The 20961-nt window shown below is 38.0% G+C and overlaps 1 protein-coding gene across 2 annotated transcripts in view; it reads right to left on the bottom strand.

Moving 5' to 3' along the window:
* Positions 1–18047, bottom strand: part of LOC105918940 (kinesin heavy chain) — a 29759-nt gene extending 11712 nt beyond the window's left edge. The window contains exons 1-13 of one of the 2 annotated variants that reach the window (XM_036128133.1): positions 17690–18047; positions 12142–12229; positions 9773–9846; positions 9389–9493; positions 6855–6903; positions 6711–6766; positions 5575–5662; positions 4430–4554; positions 4238–4342; positions 3997–4145; positions 1960–2108; positions 167–348; positions 3–71 (exon numbers count right to left, since the gene is read on the bottom strand). In XM_036128133.1, the coding sequence (XP_035984026.1) occupies positions 3–71; positions 167–348; positions 1960–2108; positions 3997–4145; positions 4238–4342; positions 4430–4554; positions 5575–5662; positions 6711–6766; positions 6855–6903; positions 9389–9493; positions 9773–9846; positions 12142–12229; positions 17690–17815 (1365 nt within the window). In that variant the 5' untranslated portion in view covers positions 17816–18047. The remainder of the gene's footprint in view (positions 1–2; positions 72–166; positions 349–1959; positions 2109–3996; positions 4146–4237; positions 4343–4429; positions 4555–5574; positions 5663–6710; positions 6767–6854; positions 6904–9388; positions 9494–9772; positions 9847–12141; positions 12230–17689) is intronic. The other variant, XM_036128134.1, reaches the window with a different exon arrangement.
* Positions 18048–20961: the final 2914 nt, after the last annotated feature.

Here is a 20961-nt window from a genome sequence, read left to right as displayed (position 1 = left end):
ACCTCTTCCTGATCCAACATCTGCTCTTTAAGTTTCTCAGCAAGCTGGCTGTGCTGGTTGATTTCATCGTCCTGCAGAGACAGAAGACATTAAAACGTTGCACTAAACCTTGATTGAAGTTTAGATTTCAGCTTCATTCCTTTAGCTTTATTAAAGCGGTGCACACCTTGTCATCCAGCTGTTTGTACAGCGTCCTGATGTCCTCCTCTTGCGTGCTCCTCTCTTGGCTGGAGACGCCTCCTCCTCCTCCCTCTGGCTGCAGGTTGTCGATGATGGGGGTGTTGTCGTACAGCTCCACGCTCTTCTGATCTTTAGCACTCAGCCGCTCCTCCTCAGGAACGCTCTCCCCTGCAAATAAGCGCCTCTGTTAGAGCTCTTACTCGCCCCTGAGCGAGAGAATAATTGAACAAAAATGGTTTAAACAGTTTTTCTTTTCACTTTGGCCACTTTTTCCGCTTATTTTCTGTTTTCTAAGCAGAAAACTCTGAATCGTATCAGGAGTCTGTCCTGCAAAATAGCAGGAAATATGAAAAACTGGAGACAAAAACTTTCACTGATGGGAAATGGTTGTTTGAAAGTCGTGTTTTATAAACCGTTTGGCACAAAAACGAAACCCTGTAACTCCAAATGTATCATTTTTGATGCAAAATACTTCTGAGACCTCTACCTCTTCAACAAAATCTGTATTTTTATTACAATTTACATCATACAAATTAATATATTTACACATCCTGTATAAAAATAGAGAAAACAGGAAGAAAATGTATTCTTTTGGTCTTATGTATCCATTACGATACATAAGACGTTTTATTTATTTATTTATGTATTTATTTCTAAATCAACCAAAAAAGATTTTCTGTGTTTAAAAAATGTGAAGTTTCCCCACAATTACTTTTATCGGGATTCAAAGGGTTAACAGAATGGCTAAAAATAAATATCTAAAGTTAAATGAGTAAACTTTAACAGGTTTATAAAAGGGAAAACATAATAATAAATATAATAACAAATAATAAAAAATAATGTCCATAACACTGATAAATAAACAAATAGATTTTTTTAAGAATAAAGATGAGTAATGATAATGAAATATAATAAAAATGCATTTCTTAATGTTTGCAAAGCAGAAAAGCAGAGAGTAAAAGATGTAAAACTATAAATACAAAAAGTTGCAGTGAATAAAGACATTAAAAGATCTATTAAAGAAAATACAAATCTAGTTTATACACAAAATTGACTAAAACCAAGAACGTGTATTTTAAAAAATAACATAAAATACTTAAAGAAAATATTGAGTTTACAAACAGGAAGTGAAATAGGAAAAATAAGCTTATAAGTTAAATTTACCAGAACATGAAATAAATGAAAAAGCCTAAAGATGAAATGTTTGTGAGCCGAATAAAACCGAGGCTTCAGTTCAGCGATAAAGCGCCTCGCTGCAGAAACGCTGCGTCAGCATAATGTGTGCGTTGCTTCCACATATCTGGACGCCTAAGAGGGCGAGCTGGTTTAACGTTTGGGGAATTCAGCTAAATTTAAAGCGCAGCGGCTGCAGAGGAAGAGGAGGGGGAGTCTAGCTGGTTACTGGGCAGCAGAGGATGAAGAGGAGCGAGGATGGAGGTCACACTGCAAAAACGGATCTAAAAATAAGTAAAATGTTCTTAAAATGTGTGTATTTGTCCTTGATTTGAGCAGGTAAATAAGATGATCTGCCAATGGAATGAGTAATTTGACCCCTAAAATAAGATAATTAAATAAATTACACTTAAAATAAGATGACCGAGATGAGTTGTTCCTATTTTAGGTGCAAAAATCTTATTCCATCGGCAGATAATCTTATTTACCTGCTCAAATCAAGGAAAAAAACACACTGATTATAAGAAAATCTTGCTTATTTTTAGTTCAGTTTTTGCAGTGCACAGTTCAGACTCAGCAGAGAGGAACGCGCTCGTTTCCTCTTACCGTTCCTCCAGCGGTTCAGCTCGGCCTCCAGCCTCTGGACGACGGTCTTCAGGCTCTTGTTCTTCTCCTTCTCCTTCTCGTACTTCTTCTTCCACTCCTCGGCCGTCAGCTCCAGGTTCACAGACACCGAGTTCTTGATGGTCTTCGCTCTGAACCCAAACATCAACACGCTTAGGCACCAATCAGTCCACCCAGTGAAAACACACACATGTGCACGTTGGACACATGATTGTTTTAACACCAGAAGAAGAAGAAGAAAGCCCAGCAGCGTGAGGAGAAGTGTAAAGAGAATTAAACCCAGAGGCTCTGCAGGAAACCTGGACCATCTGCTTGTTTCTCTGCAGAACTTGTGTCAGCCATCTTTAGCCTGCACACAAACACAGGCTGTCCAGCACGGCGGTGGCAGTGTCATGCTGTGGGGTTATTAAGCTGTCAGTTCATTGCACTAACAGGATGGACTAATGAAGAGCGAGGACTGAACGTCTAGACTTGAACACTTTTCTCCAGCCACTCTTTGATTCTCTTAAAATTGGTGCAGATCTGACTTTTAAGCACTGGTGCTGTAGACCAGGACTTCCTGTAGGAAATCCCAGGAGCAAGATGTTAATTTGATAGTAGAATTATTTTTATTATTCTCTAAATGTCTTATTTTTATTTATCATGCATTTACTCATTACTATTAAAAAGGTTTTAAAGTTTAAGTTTATTCAGATATTAAAGTGTTTTTCAGGCGATGTACTGTTTTTGTGTTTAATGTTTTTATTACACATTTACTGGAGCATATAGACCAGTGGTTACCATTTTATTTTAATGTATATGTGTATTGCTTCTCTCTCTCTTATGTTTACAGAAGGCCTGCAGAAAGCAGAAAAACATGTTGTGATAATGATATGAACTGCACTCAGCCTGCATAGGCAATTATTGTTATAGACAAACATTGAGCTAATTGAAAGCTCTGATGAAAATCAACAAAAGGGATCATATTTCTCCAATTTTAGCTTTGCTTCATTGTCTTCATGTTAAATCAAGAATAGAATTTAAAATTATCCTTCTAACGTATAAAGCCCTTAATAATCAAGCTCCATCATATATCAGAGCTCTGATTACCCCGTATGTTCCTAACAGAGCACTTCGCTCTCAGACTGCAGGTCTGCTGGTGGTTCCTAGAGTCTCTAAAAGTAGAATGGGAGGCAGATCCTTTAGCTATCAGGCTCCTCTCCTGTGGAACCAACTCCCAGTTTTGGTCTGTGAGGCAGACACCCTGTCTACTTTTAAGACTAATCTTAAAACTTTCCTTTTTGACAAAGCTTATAGTTAGAGTGGCTTATGTTACCCTGAGCTATCTCTATAGTTATGCTGCTATAGGCTTAGGCTACTGGAGGACATCAAGGCCTATTTTTGTCATTCTACTGAGTTCTACTGTTCTCCAATTTGCATTGTTTGTCGTCATTTCAACTTTTAACTTTTTGTTCTCTGTCACTTTTCTCTCCATAGAAGGTACACCTGTCTGGCGTTCTTTTAACTGTGACATCATCCAGGGAAGACAGATTATCTGCCATTACTCTAACATAGAAAGTACTCCTGGGTCAATGTGAGCTTCTGTGCTTTCTGTGTCTCTGCTCTGTCTTCTCTAAGCCCCAGTGGGTCGAGGCAGATGAGCGTTCACACTGAGCCTGGTTCTGGTTCTGCTGGAGGTTTTCCTGCTTGTTAAAGGGGAGTTTTCCTCTCCACTGTCGCTTCATGCATGCTCAGTATGAGGGATTGCTGCAAAGCCATCAACAATGCAGACGACTGTCCACTGTGGCTCTACGCTCTTTCAGGAGGAGTGAATGCTGCTTGGAGAGACTTGATGCAACCTGCTGGGTTTCCTTAGAGAGGAAACTTTCTGACCAATCTGGAGGATTTGATGACGTGTTCCATGCATTGGCACTATATCAATAATGTTTAATTGAATAGAATTAACTCATAAATCAGCAGCCTCTCTGGTTGAACTGCGTGAAAACGCCGGCGTAGCTCCAGGGAGGGCGCGGCGCGTACCTCTGTCCGAACATGAGCGTGGACTTAGTCTCGGCCTCGTTGTAGACGGACGGCGAGCAGCAGATGATGATGGTGGTGCGGCAGTTCCCTCCCAGGGAGTCCTGCAGGATCCGGGTCATCTTGCTGTCCCTGTACGGCACGTGGGTTTTCTGAGGGAGTCAGCAGAATAAGATGGGATCAGAAACAGATACGCGCAGCGACTCCAGGAGATTCCTCACCCCACGCCCAGGGACCAACTCACAGTTCCCTCAGCCAGAGCGGAGATGACGTTCCCCAGCGCCGACAGAGACTTGTTGATGTTTTTCGCCTCGTCCAGCACCGCGCCCTCAGCGCCGGTCTTGCTGACCTGTTCAAACAGCAGCGAGGCTCGTGGGGGTTTTTAGAACTCACACGGCTCAGCGGACTAATCGGACCGCGTTAATCGGACACTGACCTTCTCGCTGCCGGCCAGATCCACCAGGTAGAGCTTCCCCGACAGCTTCTTCTCCGTTTCAACGTTCTCCTGCTTGATGTTGATCAGGAAGATGCTGTGGCTGCGGGAGCTGTGCTCGTTCATGTCTGGAACAGACAACGGGAAGCACCGCCGGGTTATTCTCCCCATCATCGAGTCATTCCTCCATTTATCTGCTTAATTCAGATCGGGTCAAGACGGCCTTGGACTTAGAATACTAAGAATAATTACGTTACCCCTGGGCATAACTATAGAGGTGGTTTCTGCTGCACCTATTCAACATACCGCTGTTTTTTCCATTTTATCCATCAACATGATAATATATTATCAAGAAACAAAGATATGTAGTAGTTTTTGAAGATTTGTGCTGATTTAGTGGAAATCTAAAGGAAAATCTCCCTTATTACATTATCAAACCAAATCATAACATCACAAACCATAATCTGATTATTATCTTTTTATATACAGTATTTACGGTGTTACATTGTTTTACATTTCAATTGTTTACATAAATCGCTGCTGCATCTTTATCCTGAAAATTAGTGCAATTTACTGTGATTCTTAGAGTGATTTTTCAAGCTGTATGCAAACGAAATTTCGTTCTGTATGCACTTTGTGCATACAGAATGACAATAAAGATATCTATCTATCTATCTATCTATCTATCTATCTATCTATCTATCTATCTATCTATCTATCTATCTATCTATTGTACATTGTTAAATGTCATTTATCTCAGTGTTATTGCCCCCTGCTGGCCAAGTGGCAGTAGTTCAGTGTTGCTGTAATTTGCTGTAAATTTTAGTTTTCCAGCAGAATAATATCAGAGTTTTAGCAGCTCAGACTGTAAATAAAAAGTTTATTTTTCAGTTATTTTTTAAAAAGGGTTTGCAAAACTTAAAGAAGTGCAAAACCTCTGAAAAATGAAAGATTACGGCACATGTTGGTCTAAAAACAAGCGAGGATCAGTTAGGCGGACACAGGCTTTTTAACTACAACATTCAGTAACAAGTATTTATATGTTTCTGCACATTTGATGCTGCTATGAAAGGTTATGATAGGATAAATGTCATAAACCTTTATTATACAAGATAGTGGTTGCTTTGGGAATAAATATTTATACATACTCGTCACCGCCACGTGCCGATTGGCCTTTCCCTCGTCGATGACGTCCATCACCTCCTCAGGACTGGACACAAAGCGCTCAGTGCAGCCCTGAAACAGAGGTCAACCACTAACTAGATAGTTACAGCTGCTCTATTTAGGGCACACGTGTCAAACTCAAGGTCCGCGGGCCGAATCCGGCCCGTCAAGGCGATTTATCCGGCCCTCAAGAGCCAAAAAAGGCATATCATGTCATAAAGTAGAGCCATATAGCCTTTTAAGATGTATAAAGTGGCTAAAACTGTGCCTCTTGTAGTGAATGTTGATTATTTTTTTTATGTGTAGTTACAGCATCCTGCCACTAGATGTCAGTTTTCCCACAACCCATTAAAACAACCCAGAAATGTCCAAAAAAAGAAAAAGTGCACAGAATGATGAGTTTAAAGTGTAACTCACCCAATATCAACTGTTTTTTTGCATTTACACTGTATAAACTGGGCCTAAGGTGCTACTTTTATGTTACAGTGAATTTTCTCACATTTTTATGTGAATTGAAATGAAATTCTGAAATAAAAAACATCATCTATACAGGTGCAAACGGCCCTTTTAATGACTTCATGATGCCAAAGTGGCCCAATGTAGAAATGAGTTTGACACTCCTGATTTAGGCGTTTTGCCTTTTTGTATTTAAGAAAAGTTCTTATCTTTTCTGTATTCTGAGTTTGTATAAAGGATTAAAATCTCTGTATTTCTTGCCTTTTTTCCCAGGAAATTGACGCCATAATGTCACCAGCTGAATTTAGAAACCCTGTTTGAGCCTAAAACCAGCATTTCTAAACTTTAATCAGTATTTATAAAGAGTTACACAAACCAGCATTTGGGTGGAAGCAGAAAAAAAAAGGTTTCTAGTCAAACCATGGAGCCGTTTTTTTTTGGTCACATCATTTGGAGCATAAAGACGTTATTTATAAAGTGGCTGAAGTTTAACTTCTTCCATAAAAGGTTAACGTCTCGCCAGCATGGCACGCATTTACTAATCAGCATGTTTTTTTATTACATATCTAGAGGCAGAAAGCTCAACTACTTGAAATAAATCAAGCAGTAGGAAGGAAATCTGCCCCACAACTATCAAATGAAACTTTTACTTGATGTCACTGACCTTCACATAGGGCACCCTGTTCTTGTCTTCATGCACAGCGAGGTTCGTCTTCGACACTTCAAACAGAAGAAAGGTCACATTACTCAGGAGACGTTCGCTTTAACAAAGACATTTCGTGAGATGTGGCGTCTTAACGAGACTCACCGTCCAGCAGGTCCCTGATCTTGTCCAAGTAGATTTCAAAATAGGAAACCTGCAGACAAAACTCTAATTTAGACTTTAACCTTTTTTTTTTTTTTTACTGAGAAACAACCACAACCAAAAACTATGAATACAGAAATGAAATTTTTGGTGCACCAAAACTACAAATAATGTCTCAAAATCTTATATATTGAGAGAAATATTGTGAAAACGCTCAACACTATAGATTTCACTCATGAAATATCTCAAATCTTTATTTCTTGTTTGAAGACAGTCATTGACGCCCTTCATGAGGACGGGAAGACACACAAAGTCCTTGCTGAAGAAGCTGGTTGTTCACATATTGCTGCATCCAAGCATAATCACAGAAAGTTGAGTGGAAGGAAAAAGTGTGGTAGTGAAAAGAGCCCCAGATAAAGAGCAGGAGTTCCCAAACTTTGCAGCCTGCAAATCCGAAATAACAGCATGGCTGGACAATTAATCGCATTTGCAATATAATCGCAATAAAAAAAATGCAATTTCCAAATTCCACAGGTGTGCAATTTCTGGTTATGCAACAATTAATGGGTCAGACGCGTCCTTTAGGTGTCGGTAATGTGTTTAAAGTGGGTTTGCCTCCACATGGAAGGGAAGAGAGCTGCAGCAGTGAGATAATCTAATTTTTGTATTTGTTTTAGAGATCATATAATCGTATTTTCACCAGAAAATTTCAGGAATCTCACTACAGCATTAAGTAACGGTCTAACTGTTTAATACATAGATTTGTTTGTAACTCAACAAGTTATTCTCTTAAATAATATTCTGATTTTTAAAAACTCTTAAATTTCTTGTTTTAAATACTCCTTGTTTACAAACGTCTTTATCTACAGGCCATTTTTGTTGCTTGTGGTTAATGCAGAGAAAAGTCATAATTAAATTGCAGTTATGGTTGAAATATGTCACAATTTAGATTTTTGCTAAAATCACACAGTCCTAAATAACAGTACCAGAGACTGCCGTGTAATTTTAGGAGAACTCTTAGAACAAAGCGCAGTCGTGCTTTTCCCCGTGTTAAAATAATGAATGTTGAGCATCTTATAAAGTTGTATTTTGCTCCTGGTTTTACAAGTGAGAAAACACTAAATCTTTTTAGCACATCAGCATCAGATAATTATTAGTATGAGGATTTTGAAAAGATCGTGTAAACGATTAAATTCAATTCAATTTTAATTATATAGCGCCAATTCATGAAACATGTCATCTCAAGGCACTTTACAAAGTCAAAATCAATCATATTATGCAGATTGGTCAAACATTTCCTATATAAGGGAACCAGTTGATTGCATCAAAAAAGATTGTGTGACTTTATTATTGTAATATGACAACTTTGTTCTCATGACTGACTTTGTTCTCCTTTTTTTGTTCTTTTTTTGTGACGTGAATTTCTCCAATGTGAGATCAATAAAGCCTATCTTATCTTATCTTATCTTAATATTGCAACTTTTATTTTTGTAATGTTATTCTTTCTGGTACACCTAATATGAGTTTATTCTCATAATTTACACACACACACACACACACACACACACACACACACACACACACACACACACACAAATCGTATTAATGTCATTGTAGATTAAGGAAAACAAATTATTTACCATGGACGAGTAAATTTCTTAAAAAAACTGAAATATTTTCAGACTAATTTTACACATTTGCGAGAAAAAACTTGGACGTTTTCTGATGTCAAAAAGTTGTAAATATTGGAGAAAAAACGTATCCTTTTCCACGATTAAAGGCATACATTTGCTATATTAAAACTATATTCTCTAACATTTTGTAAAAAAACAAAAAACAAAACATGAAGGTAAAGTTTATATTTTCATTTGGAAATCAGCGTCTCAGAGTCTGGATGAAGCCTGGAGAGGAGCAGAATCTATGTTGGTTGAAGTCCAGTGTGACATCTTAATATTGATCATTATTTAGTAACAAAACCAATTATAATCTTTCTTATTTATATAACAAAAACAAGTCAAACATGAATACGTTATCACCTTTATAATAACACATCCTACTACTTTCTAGTTTACTACCACAGTTAAATTCAATTCAGTTCAATTCAATTTTATTTATATAGCGCCAATTCATGAAACATGTCATCTCGAGGCACTTTACAAAATCAAATTCAATCAGATTTTACAGATTGGTCAAAAATTTCCTCTCTTAGGAAACCCAGCAGGTTGCATCAAGTCTCTCCAAGCAGCATTCACTCCTCCTGAAAGAGCGTAGAGCCACAGTGGACAGTCGTCTGCATTGTTGATGGCTTTGCAGCAATCCCTCATACTGAGCATGCATGAAGCGACAGTGGAGAGGAAAACTCCCCTTTAACAGGGAGGAAAACCTCCAGCAGAACCAAGCTCAGTGTGAACGGTCATCTGCCACGACCGACAGAATAAATTAAATCACATTAAAGTTACATTTTTCTCTGAGTTTATGGTCAAACACTCAAACATGAATTAATTTTACGCCTTTCTACACATTTTTTCAGCCGGTACCTTGATGTGAAACTCCAGGTTCTCGTCCATGGAGTAGATGTGGTCGAAGATGTCCTGGGCGATGCGAGGGATGATGCCCATCAGCCGCGGGTCGTGCAGCTTGCCCTGAACACAATAGCAGACGATGAACACCCGAACTTTGGGTCAACTGTGAGAAGATTAAAAGACAAACATCTGGGTGAATCCCAACCTTCGGGGAGCAGATCGGGGTTTTAAATTGAGATTATTTTGGATCTAACTCCCTGTAATTCTGTTACACAATCCTCTAATCCCTCACACTGTGGATTAAAGTTCACGATAAAAACTCTCTGAACTTTCCCCACGTATCTACGTCTCGATCGGTGGAGTAATTCCTTAAGGGACAGGCTGAGAGTGTCCCTTCACCTCCATGGTGTGGGTCTTTCCAGAAGACGTCTGTCCATAAGCGAAGATTGTCCCGTTGTAACCGCACAGCACATCTGGAATCACACAGACACATGTGGAGAGCTGGAGATTTGTTGCAGTTTAAAACAAAGATAATGGAAAGCTAATATAAGCCAGTCGAAGGCTTTTTATTTGAACAAATGTACAAAAGGTGTTAGACTGCAGCTACTAATGATGGCACCTCTTCAGCACCAGTTACAAAATATCCTGTTCCTGCACATTTATGGAAGGATGGCTTAAGAAAAACATTTTTTATCTTACCTCTCATGGATGATGTCGACTAATGGCGATTTAATGAAGCGTCCTGTGAGTAATTTAGAAACAGCCCTGTGTCTTAGGAGATCTCCAGAGATGTCTGGAGGATGAATGGGATAAAACTGGAAAATGGCTGCGGGAACTTAAAGAGGTGCCAATAATAATGATTTAGAAAAGGTTCAGCAGCTGGTTGCTATGGTGGATCCACAGGATTTTAATTTATAAAGTACCAGGTCAAAAATTGTGTCTGATTTAAAGGAAATCTCAAACGGCGAATGGTAGAACCCTCTGGTAGCATTCATTTCAGTTTGCTCTACAAAATATGGAAAGAGTTTCCTGGAACGCTGAAGTTACCTTCTCATAACTTGCAGGTTACTTTCCAGAATAAGTTTTTGTTTTACTCACTAGTAATTAAACTAATATATATCGAACTTACTGGGTATTTTACCAGGTACTTCACGATAAATAAATAAATAGGTACTGTCCTGTAACTTTCTCAAAATTGATGGGGCACATTCCTGAAACTTTCCCATAACTTCCTTGGTACTGTTACTGACTAGTAATTAGACTATTATATTAATTTGAACCTCCTGGGTACTTTACCAGGAACTTTCCAAATTAAATTAAAAGTTACTTTCCTGTAACTTTCTCAAAATTGATTGGACACATTCCTTAAACCTTCCCAGAACTTCCTGGTTACTTTTAAGGATTTACTAAGTACTTCCCGAGAAATTAATAGGTACTTTCCTGGAAATGTCCCAAAACGTATTGGGTCCATTCCTGAAACTTTCCCATTACTTCCTTGGTACTTTCCAGATTTTTTTTTTTTTTTTACTGACTAGTAATTAGACTATTATATTAATTTGAACCTCCTGGGTACTTTACTAGGAACTTTCCAAATTAAATTAATAGTTACTTTCCTGTAACTTTTTCAAAGTTTATTGGGCACATTCCTGAAACTTCCTTGGTACTTTCCAGGATCTTACTAGAAATGCTCCTGGAAATTATTGGGTATTTCTGTTAACTTTTCCAGAATTTACTGGATACTTTCAGAAAGATTTCAGAGTTTAAACAAAGAAAAAAAAGTTTATTTGTTTGTTTTATTTTAACAAATAAACAATATCCAACATCATCGCTTTCAGTTAAACATCATTTTATAAAAAGTAAGACAAAACATTATTATGTAAAAACTTGATCAAAAGGCAATTTTGGTAAATCAAATGTATACAACAGGAAACTGTTTATACTTTTAACAAAGTTTTGGACTTTAATGTAATCTTGGATAATGGAGCTTTAAAGAGATTTAGTTCCTGAAACCTTTCCAGAACTTCCTGGGTACTTTTCAGGATTTCCTTGTTACTTCCCTAAAAATTACAACATAATTTCCTGAAAATGTTCCAAAACTTACTGCGTACATTCCTGAAACTTAAAAAAATAGTTTTTCCTGGAAATGATTTGGTAATTGACTTTGAGAAATCTTTCAGAAGGAGTTTAAACAAAGGGAAAAATAGGAAATTAAACGAATAAAGAACCAAATATCATCCAATTATCCAAATAGTTTAGTGTGTGAAAAGTGGGAGTGCGGAACATTATCACTTTCAGTCTCAGCTAAACATGTTGTAAAAAGTATGAAAAAACTTGATTATGTAAAAACTTGATCAAAAGGCAATTTTGGTAAATCAAACAGTAATCTTTTTATACTTTGAAAAAAGTTTTATACTGTAAAGTAAGCCTGGGTTATGGAGCTTTAAAGACATCTAGTCTTATCTGTTGCCTTGAACAAAACCTTGTCTTTGTGGAAATTGCAAACAAAATATAATGTATCACAACAAAGCAAAACTGACAGAGCAGTATTGCTTTTTTCTTTTGCTATTACAAAGCTGTGTCAGGAGAGCAGAATAAATTATTTTAAAGGAAAGAGAGCTTCATGGAGTTTGCTTTTACATTCTTTATATTCTCTGGGCAAAAACCTTTTTAGGTGTTGTGAGAAAGTGTGGGAACACTATGAGTGTTCGAATGTTAATTTTTCCAGGCTAATACATCCTAATTTTTTCAATCAGGTACAGCCATCATACCTTTGACTATCTGTTTGGCACACTGCTCGTAAACTTGCTCTTGTGACGTGTTTGGCGGCAGCACACGGTCGAACACGTAGGGTTTGCCCTGTTTCAAGACAAAACAGATCAAGGACAACAGATCAGCAACCAGCTTTAGGTAAAATAAATGAATAGAAATCATGCCGGGTCAGATATTTTTCCTGATATTTCTTAAATCTTTTCTATGAATGGGGCATTATGGGCTCCCAATAGGCCCCTCAAATCATGTACTTTGTTCCATATCTCATAAACTAATGGTAAAGGCTTGGCCAGCTTAGAACATTGTACAAAACATATTTTAATCACTGTCCAACCTCATGAATTAATTAAAAGCAGCAGGGAATTTACTGCATAATTGTCGGGAAAAAAAACCCTGTGTTCCAGTTGCAGTCGGGAACTTGTAAATTCCCACTTCCGATTGGAAGACCGACCCCTAAAGTCGGACATCCCCTTTGGAAAGTCTGAGAATTTTTCAAGGCCGATCGTCGGATCCAAAATGGCAGCTCCTCGCATCGGCAACAGTAAGCTGTGATGAAAACATGCTGATTTTACAAGACTGTGTTAATGGTGCGTCTAAAATCAATGTTACATGTAGCGCCTGCAACCCTGAACCAAACAAATCAAAGCCGGTGTTTGCATGCGGAACGTACAGCTTTAGAAAACTTTCGTAAGAGGTATTGCGAACAAAACAACAGGTATTGTAGCTGGAAGGGGATTAATTTGGACGTTAGGCCATTCCCAGATCCTAGTTCAAACTCCGAGATAAGCTGAACACAGCAAAATCTTATTAGCTATTTTTTATATATTTTTTTCTGAAACACTATGTTAGATTATAGAGACATAGAAAACTAAATTAACTTTTAGGGAGTTCTGATGGGACCATCCATCACTCCTCCAGCGCTAATCCAACCCCTGACTCTTCATCTCAGGGGTAAAGTCCTCATTTGTGCAAAGAGCTGTTCTCAGCATTTAAAGGCAGCTGCAGCAGCACTCCAAGTCTTAAAATGAAGCAGAGAAACCCCTGACACAAACTGTATCCGTACGCTGCTGCTCTCCTCGGGATTGATGACAGGAAGCAGAACAACGCTTTGATCAAATATGCAACAGCACGAATGATGTAGGGTCTGTCCAGGTCCTTTTGCCTGACTGGGTGTAGCAAATCAATTTTAAAGCCAGGCCAAAATGATTCCCAGAAAATACACAACAATGATGCCAAATATTTAAACTCTAAACTGGGACCATCTAAGAAAGCAAAACTATTGTAGAGCAACATTTTGGAGAAAAATTAAAAGAAGAATTAAATGTTACTTGGCAGTTTTATTAGATTTCAGCATCACGTGGAAGAGTTAGAAAACTATTTATTTTAGAAAAATGTTAAAATGACACCCAGGCTAGGAGGATACAGTTCAGCTGTCAATATTGTTGCTGTAAACAAATAGTGTAGGTAAATTAAAAAGTTATGAGCAAGAATATCAACAAGTCACATCAAAACAGAGATTTACCTTAGCCTAGCATTAGCCTAGCATAAGCCTAGCATTAGCCTAGCATAAGCCGAGCATTAGCTTAGCACTTTAGCAACAGGTGTCTTGCTAGACTTTAGGTTGTGTTTATTACATTTAAGCCTTTGGTATAAAAAGTACTCCGTCTATAAATAAGTCAGTCAGATTTGAGGTAGCAAATCAATTTTAAAGCCAGGCCAAAATGATTCCCAGAAAATACATAATAATGATGCCAAATATTTCCATGAAACTCTAAACTGGGACCGTCTAAGAAACCAAAACTATTGTAAAGCAACATTTTGGAGAAAAGTTACAGAATTAAAGGTTACTTGGCAGTTTTATTACCTTTCAGCATCACGTGGAAGAGCTAGAAAACTATTTATTTTAGAAAAATGTTAAAATGTCTGACACCCAGGCTAGGAGGATACAGTTCAGCTGTCAATATCGTTGCTATAAACAACTGTGTAGGTAAATTAAAAAGTAATGAGCAAGAATATCAACAAGTCACATCAACACAGAGATTTACCTTAGCCTAGCATTAGCCTAGCATAAGCCGAGCATTAGCTTAGCACTTTAGCAACAGGGGTCTTGCTAGACTTTAAGTTGTTTGTTACGTTTAAGCCTTTGGCATAAAGGTACTCCGTCTATAAATTAGTCAGTCAGATTTGAGGTAGCAAATCAATTTTAAAGCCAGGCCAAAATGATTCCCAGAAAATACATAATAATAACGATGCCAAATATTTCAATGACACTCTAAACTGGGACCGTCTAAGAAAGCAAAACTATTGTAAAGCAACATTTTGGAGAAAAATAACAGAATTAAAGGTTACTTGGCAGTTTTATTAGCTTTCAGCATCAAGTGGAAGAGCTAGAAAACTATTTATTTTAAAAAAATGTTAAAATGTCTGACACCCTGGCTAGGAGGATACAGTTCAGCTGTCAATATCGTTGCTGTAAACAACTGTGTAGGTAAATTAAAAAGTTATGAGCAAGAATATTAACAACTCACATCAAAATTTACCTTAGCCTAGCATTAGCCTAGCATAAGCCGAGCATTAGCTTAGCACTTTAGCAACAGGTGTCTTGCTAGACTTTAAGTTGTGTTTATTACATTTAAGCCTTTGGTATAAAGGTACTCCATCTGTAAATAAGTCGGTCAGATTTGAGGTAAAGTTTTGCTTATCATATGTTAGCACTAGCAAACAGCAAATTTCAGAGCTAACCTAAGCTGCTCCACGATCTATGAAGAAGTTTTTCTTTCAGCAATTTGAATACATTTGAATGTCTTGATTTAAGAAAACATACCAGTTTTGCAGCGAGGAGAAATAAATGTTTGCTCCAGATTTTTTGGGTTTTCTTGCTGGAAAAAATAGCACATTCTCCAGGTTTTATATGTGGAGTTTAGAAGCAGAAGTCAAAATGTAATGACATAAAAGTAATAAATAAATAAATCACTTTTCTGTGAGTCTTTGTTTCGCCACAACACAACCAGACCTCTGCCTCCTACAGATTAGTTATGTTTAATAAGTTTTTCATTATTTTGTACAGTGAGAAAATGGCAGATGTTGGAGAGGACATTGGGAAATAGAAGAGATTTGAACCATCAGTTTTCTTCAGTTGGCAGATCCATACCTTGGCTCAGGGGTTGGGAATGACCAGGAGAAAGTTGAGGGATCAACCACTGATCTCTATTTATTCACTGGATATCTGATTGGCCAAAAACCTGAAGTCACTTGCCGCCATCTTGATGCTCCCTACACTCACGGAGTCACGCCATAAACATGCCGATGTCTGTAGTTACTTGCAATATTATTAAAGGCAGAAATGTGTGTGTGTGCATACACACGTTGTGTATGTGATGTATAGATGTACATGTACATTTGAGTGTTTTTGGCAGTACGTGAACCTTGTAATAGCATTTGCATTTTCTACAATGAGAACATATATTAACCTTGAGTGCTCTCTTATTATTGGGAGTTTTCAGGTTATTTTTTGGACATTGAAGTATATTAGTGCATTTGTTGTTGTTACTATGAGAAGAAAGCAAAATATGAATTTGATGTTGCCTGTTATTTTGCAAATTTATGTGATTTTGCTAGTGTAGAAACTGAAGCTCTGTGGAGTGATTAAATTAGTTCATTAATTTAGGTCCATTGTACTAAATCTATGTCAGGTTTAAAGGCTAATGCATAGACACAGCATAAAAGTATTTGGCATCATGCATGCACAATTTGCAAATAGAAAAATACTATGGCATTAACAGACATGTATTTGCAATTGAGTCTTCATGTAAAATCTTGAAATTATATGTAATATGTAAATACCATTACAATGTAATCAATACATGTATATTAAATTTACATCATCAATTTAGCACTTTTGGCACATCATCAGATAGTGTCTGTGTGTGTAAGAGTCTTAATATCCAAGTACAGTATTATTATACCTCATTAACACACTAATTTTGTTGTGATGGATTTATATTACATGATTTATAGACTTCATACTGAATATGCAATGTGATGTGCCTATTTTTTTTTTTTTACCATAAATTACAGTAATCTACTGATGCTATAAAAGAGCAAGTGTGTGACAAAGTGATGAATTATTGTTATTTTAAAAGTCTTAAGCCCCCCTGAAAATTAGAAAATCATCATTGTTCGATGCTGTAGCACATGTATTGTTTACATCCTGACTGGTTGTAACTAGGGAGTACCAATATGGCGGCTGGTGACCTCATAAAAAGGTGTAATACCAACGGCCAATCAGATTTCCAGTGAATAAATCAGTGGCATCAATGCTACGTGATTCTCCTGCTATAGAGGCACATTTCATTACTCATGACCTATCCTGGGTGTTCCAGTTAACATATAAATGGTTCAAAAGAGGTTTGGGAAAAGGTGGAAAAGGAATACTTTTCTAATACGGGTAGATGGGGCATTAAGGAGCCCATTAATGAGGAAATTTACCATGAAACCTAGGATAAGGACAGTAAAGATGGGACATGATTGTTCCTGCACAGCAATGACTCAGGATGCTCTAGTGATGCAACCATGACCTGGTCAGTCTCCAGACCTCAACCCTGCAGAGAATCGGTGGTTTAAAGCTTTGAGTTGCCATGCAGCAGTCAGCAAACGTAAAGGATTTAAAATGTTTATGTGCAGAAAATTGGGTCAAAACCCTTCCTGAGATGTTTGGCAGCTGGGTGACCAGCGACCGAAGCGATGTGCTTCTCCACCAAGTTCTGACTTATGCTTTGATAGTACATCAACGTAGAGAAAAAAATCAAGTTTTTAACTTTAATTTCATACATTTCTCTGCATCTTTCATTGATTTCCCGACTCCCTGCTTTAAAATAAGAGGCTGCAGCGGAGGATCAAATAGCTCTTTCCTCTACTGCATCTAGAACGAAATAAAATGTTAATTCAGAATGAAAATAAATCAAAAAGTGATATTTACTTGTAGGCCTAGATTGTGGAGACAGAACTCTGTGTCCACAATTTATTTACTTGAATTATATAAATAAGCAAAATGCTATCAACGATTTTACTGCTAGGTTGAAATTAGGGGTAATAAACGCAGAAATCAACAATTTCAGAGGTGTTAAGTACCCTAAATTTAATCTCACTTCGGTCCCCAGACAATCTAGGGCCAGCTCTGGAGCAATTTATTTTGTTTTAAATAAAGTTAAAGGAAACAGATTTGTCATTACTGGCTTTATGCCTTTATGGGGGGAAAAACATGGAGTTTGAGGACCTCTGGTATAAAAATAAACTTCTAATGCTTTTTGCTATTAATTAATGAGCAGTGGGTGGTTTTATTCGCTGCCCATTTATTGAATGAGATGAGAGCTCCTCTGTTGCTTTTTTCACATAATTTGTGATGGCAGCAAAAAATTAAACGTTTTGCACCTTTTGTTGTGCGTAATAAAACAAACAGTTGTATTAATGCACCATTCCTCTACAGGCTGCCAGCGCTATTGCGCACTTATTGCCCCATGCGCCAGCGCAACAGCGCGTCAGACTTACGGTTATCACCACGGTGTCGTCCTCCTTAAACTTGGGGATGTATTTGTCCCCTCTGGTGATTTCGGCCTCATTCAGGGGCCTGAAGCGGCACATCACCTTCACTCCGCACTCTGACGCATCCGCCATGGCTGCAGCTTCCTGGTCCAGAAATAAAAACAGCTAAGAGGCAAGAGAGTCGGTGGCCCCAAGGGTTAGAATAAAGAAATCCCCCCTCAGAGGAAACTTTAACGCTGCGTCCATGAAGTTTCCAGCTTCAGCTCAGCATCTGAGTTTTTCTTATCTGCGCCATGGCCAGGCGGGACGAGCCGCAGCGCTGCGTCCCGATGCGGAGCTCGGTGTCCGGGTTGGAGCTCTCCTGCTCCTCTGCAGCCGAGCGGACTCTCCGCATGTGACCGTCCTCCCAGCAGGACGAGGAGTCGGGAGGAGCGGCCCAAAGGGGTGATGGGGAGTGGGAGGAGGAGGAGGGGAAGTCACGGGAGGCTCGGCCAGGAAAGCCGCATCGTGTCTTGGACCGCTGCGCGCTCCCGTGGCGCGCATGCCTGGCCCGCATCAGCACCACGGCGGGGACGCGCAACATGGTTATCCATGTTGCATCCGCTCGTTTGGCTTTAACCCTTGAGCAACGCATTTTTATCCCAGCAACGCGCTTTCTAGCCGCGAAAACCCGCGTTTCTCTTTAGTGTTCCGCGTAGAAATTATTTTAACTCACGCGTCATGACGCTGTTTATGCGCAAAATGAAATTTTAAGGACTTTTTTTCCCCCCCATACACAAAACATGTTTACATACACCCGGTGCTAATATTGGTTTGAATGGCCCTCAGTAGGCTTGGAACCATCACACTGCAAAAATAGAACTAAAAATAAAAAAAATCTTCTTGAAATGAGAGTATTTTACCTTGATTTGAGCATGTAAATAAGATTATTTGCCGATGGAATAAGATTTTTGCATTTAAAATAGGGACAATTCATCTCTATCATCTTATTTCAAGTGCATTATATCGAATTATCTTATTTTAGGGGTAAAAATACTCATTCCATTGGCAGATAATCTTATTTACCTGCTCAAATCAAGGTAAAATACTCTAATTTCAAGAAATTTCTACTTATTTCTCTTTTTGCAGTGCATGAAGCATCTGGGAGGTCCTCTGGCTGTCAGGCATGGTTTCCTGCCAACAGCGTCAAAGGAAAGGTACCAAAATCCGGTTCTGACGTAGATCATGGTTCTGTTAACATACGCCGCTAAGCGCAGGCTGTTGATTTAACGAGAAGCTGGAGATTTTCCATTAGTGCATCAGCTTCATGCAAAGCGATAAAACTGGCAGCTGAAGAGCTCCACGTCATAATGCTGCCACTACTTTACTAAACAGTTGCTTTAAGGTCTAAAAAGTTTACCTCGACTCTCCAGATATACTCATCTGGGACTAAATGGCTCAATATTTGTCTCATACAGAGAATCAGGAGTTCAGCTTGAAGATGTAGAGCAGGGGGGGCTTCCTTCCTGGTCAAACATCCTTTTAATAAATACTTATAACACTTGTACACCCTTAGTGATTCATACTTATGTGTGTTAGAAAGTGATGGTGAGTTTTAATGGTTTATCTTTTATATTTAAAAATGCATAACATTTTAAAACAAGCTTTAGGAAACTGGAATAGTAAAAAAGGTGATAACTGGTCCTGATTTCTATTATTAATAGAGCCCTCCAACAATTAAAAAAATCTAAATACCTCTTAAAATACAGACTTCAAGAAAAATATAAACATTTTACAGCCAATTATGCTTAAAATCTACTAATATCTACTAGTTTTATTCTAACAATTAGTAGACCCATTAGGTGTGCCTTGTTTTTAATCCACTAGAGGGCAGTGTGAGACAAAAAAAACAACATTTTATTCCATTTTAGTCATAACCATAAAAAATATCTGTGCATGAGTTGCGAAGATTTCTAATTAGGAAGAAAATACAATAAAATCCAACATATTCAAGTAAGAGTGAACATGATTTTAATATCTTAAACATCTGTGCAACATTATTCCAAATGTTACATCACTGCATGACCTGTAATGTTTCACAATATTTACAAAAAAAATGCTGCTTACATCAAACATTAAAAAAAGAAAAAGTCCAAACAGTCTGAAAATAATGGACTCTGACACACTATTCCTAACCCACATTAATGCAGAAAGGAAAGAAATAAACAAAGGGCAACCAAGTGCACACCGTACTTCACGCAGGTCTATTCTTTTTGTAAAGTATATATTAGTGAGAAAATATATACTTAATTACAAGGCGAAGAGAAAGCAAATACTGACAGAAGAAGAAGAAAGAAAAATAAAAGACACTCGCACCTCAACACAGAATCACAGGCGAAAGAAAAAAAAAAAGAAGAAAAATGCATCCATTGACCACAAAGAACATGAAGGTGATAGAACCTGTGTTCCTGACATGAGACCGGGCTCCTGCTCGTCATTGCACAATAAAAAAAAAAGATAAAAACAAAAGAGATCGAGGCAGAATGAACTTTACCGAAAGAGCTCATGTGTTTAAAAAAAACAGGACAGAGTTCCTCGCCGGGGAAAGATTTGAACGATGCCATCAGGAAGCACACGTCAAATAAAAAAAACACAGCCCAAACTGACCCAGACGTTCTTTAGACAGAATTAGTGTAGCGGTCGACTCAGGGGGAGCTGAACCAGAGCTTTTCTCCTCATCTAAGTGGACTTTAGTGTTTAAAGGAAAAAAGAAAAAACCAATTCATTCACTAAGAGGTTTATTCAGGCAAAAGCATGGAACAACACTCTTCAGTGCGGATGTTACTGAAGGAAGAACGTTCCATTACAAACGTGCGGCAAACTATTTAGCAATGGTGGTGTTCCTATTAAAAAAGGTATATAGCCACGTTATATGCATCTAAAAAAAAAAAAAAGGACCAAAAACCGTTTGATCATGATAAAATAAGGTTATATACACCAAGCGTCCATCCAGATAATGTTTAATGGTCTTTTTTTTAGCTCAAAATAACACCAGCACCAGGCACAATAACCAAATATAAAAAGAGGTGGCGCCATCTAGCGACAGTATCACAGAACTACCATAAGAGCGTTTTGCTTAATTGATAAATCACTTGTAAATAATACCAGATTCTGACCCTCTGCCACGTCTCACAGTGAAGCAGCAGCTCGGTGTGATTGAAGATCAACCGTTATTAATTAAATAAACCGATCTACAGCAACTTTAAGAGCCTCATATCACAACATTTACTCACGTCAGT

Source organism: Fundulus heteroclitus, chromosome 24 (assembly GCF_011125445.2).
Source record: "Fundulus heteroclitus isolate FHET01 chromosome 24, MU-UCD_Fhet_4.1, whole genome shotgun sequence".
NCBI classification, from domain to species: Eukaryota; Metazoa; Chordata; class Actinopteri; order Cyprinodontiformes; family Fundulidae; genus Fundulus; species Fundulus heteroclitus.
Note: the sequence above shows the minus strand (reverse complement) of the source record. Positions and strands in the feature narration are given on the sequence as shown.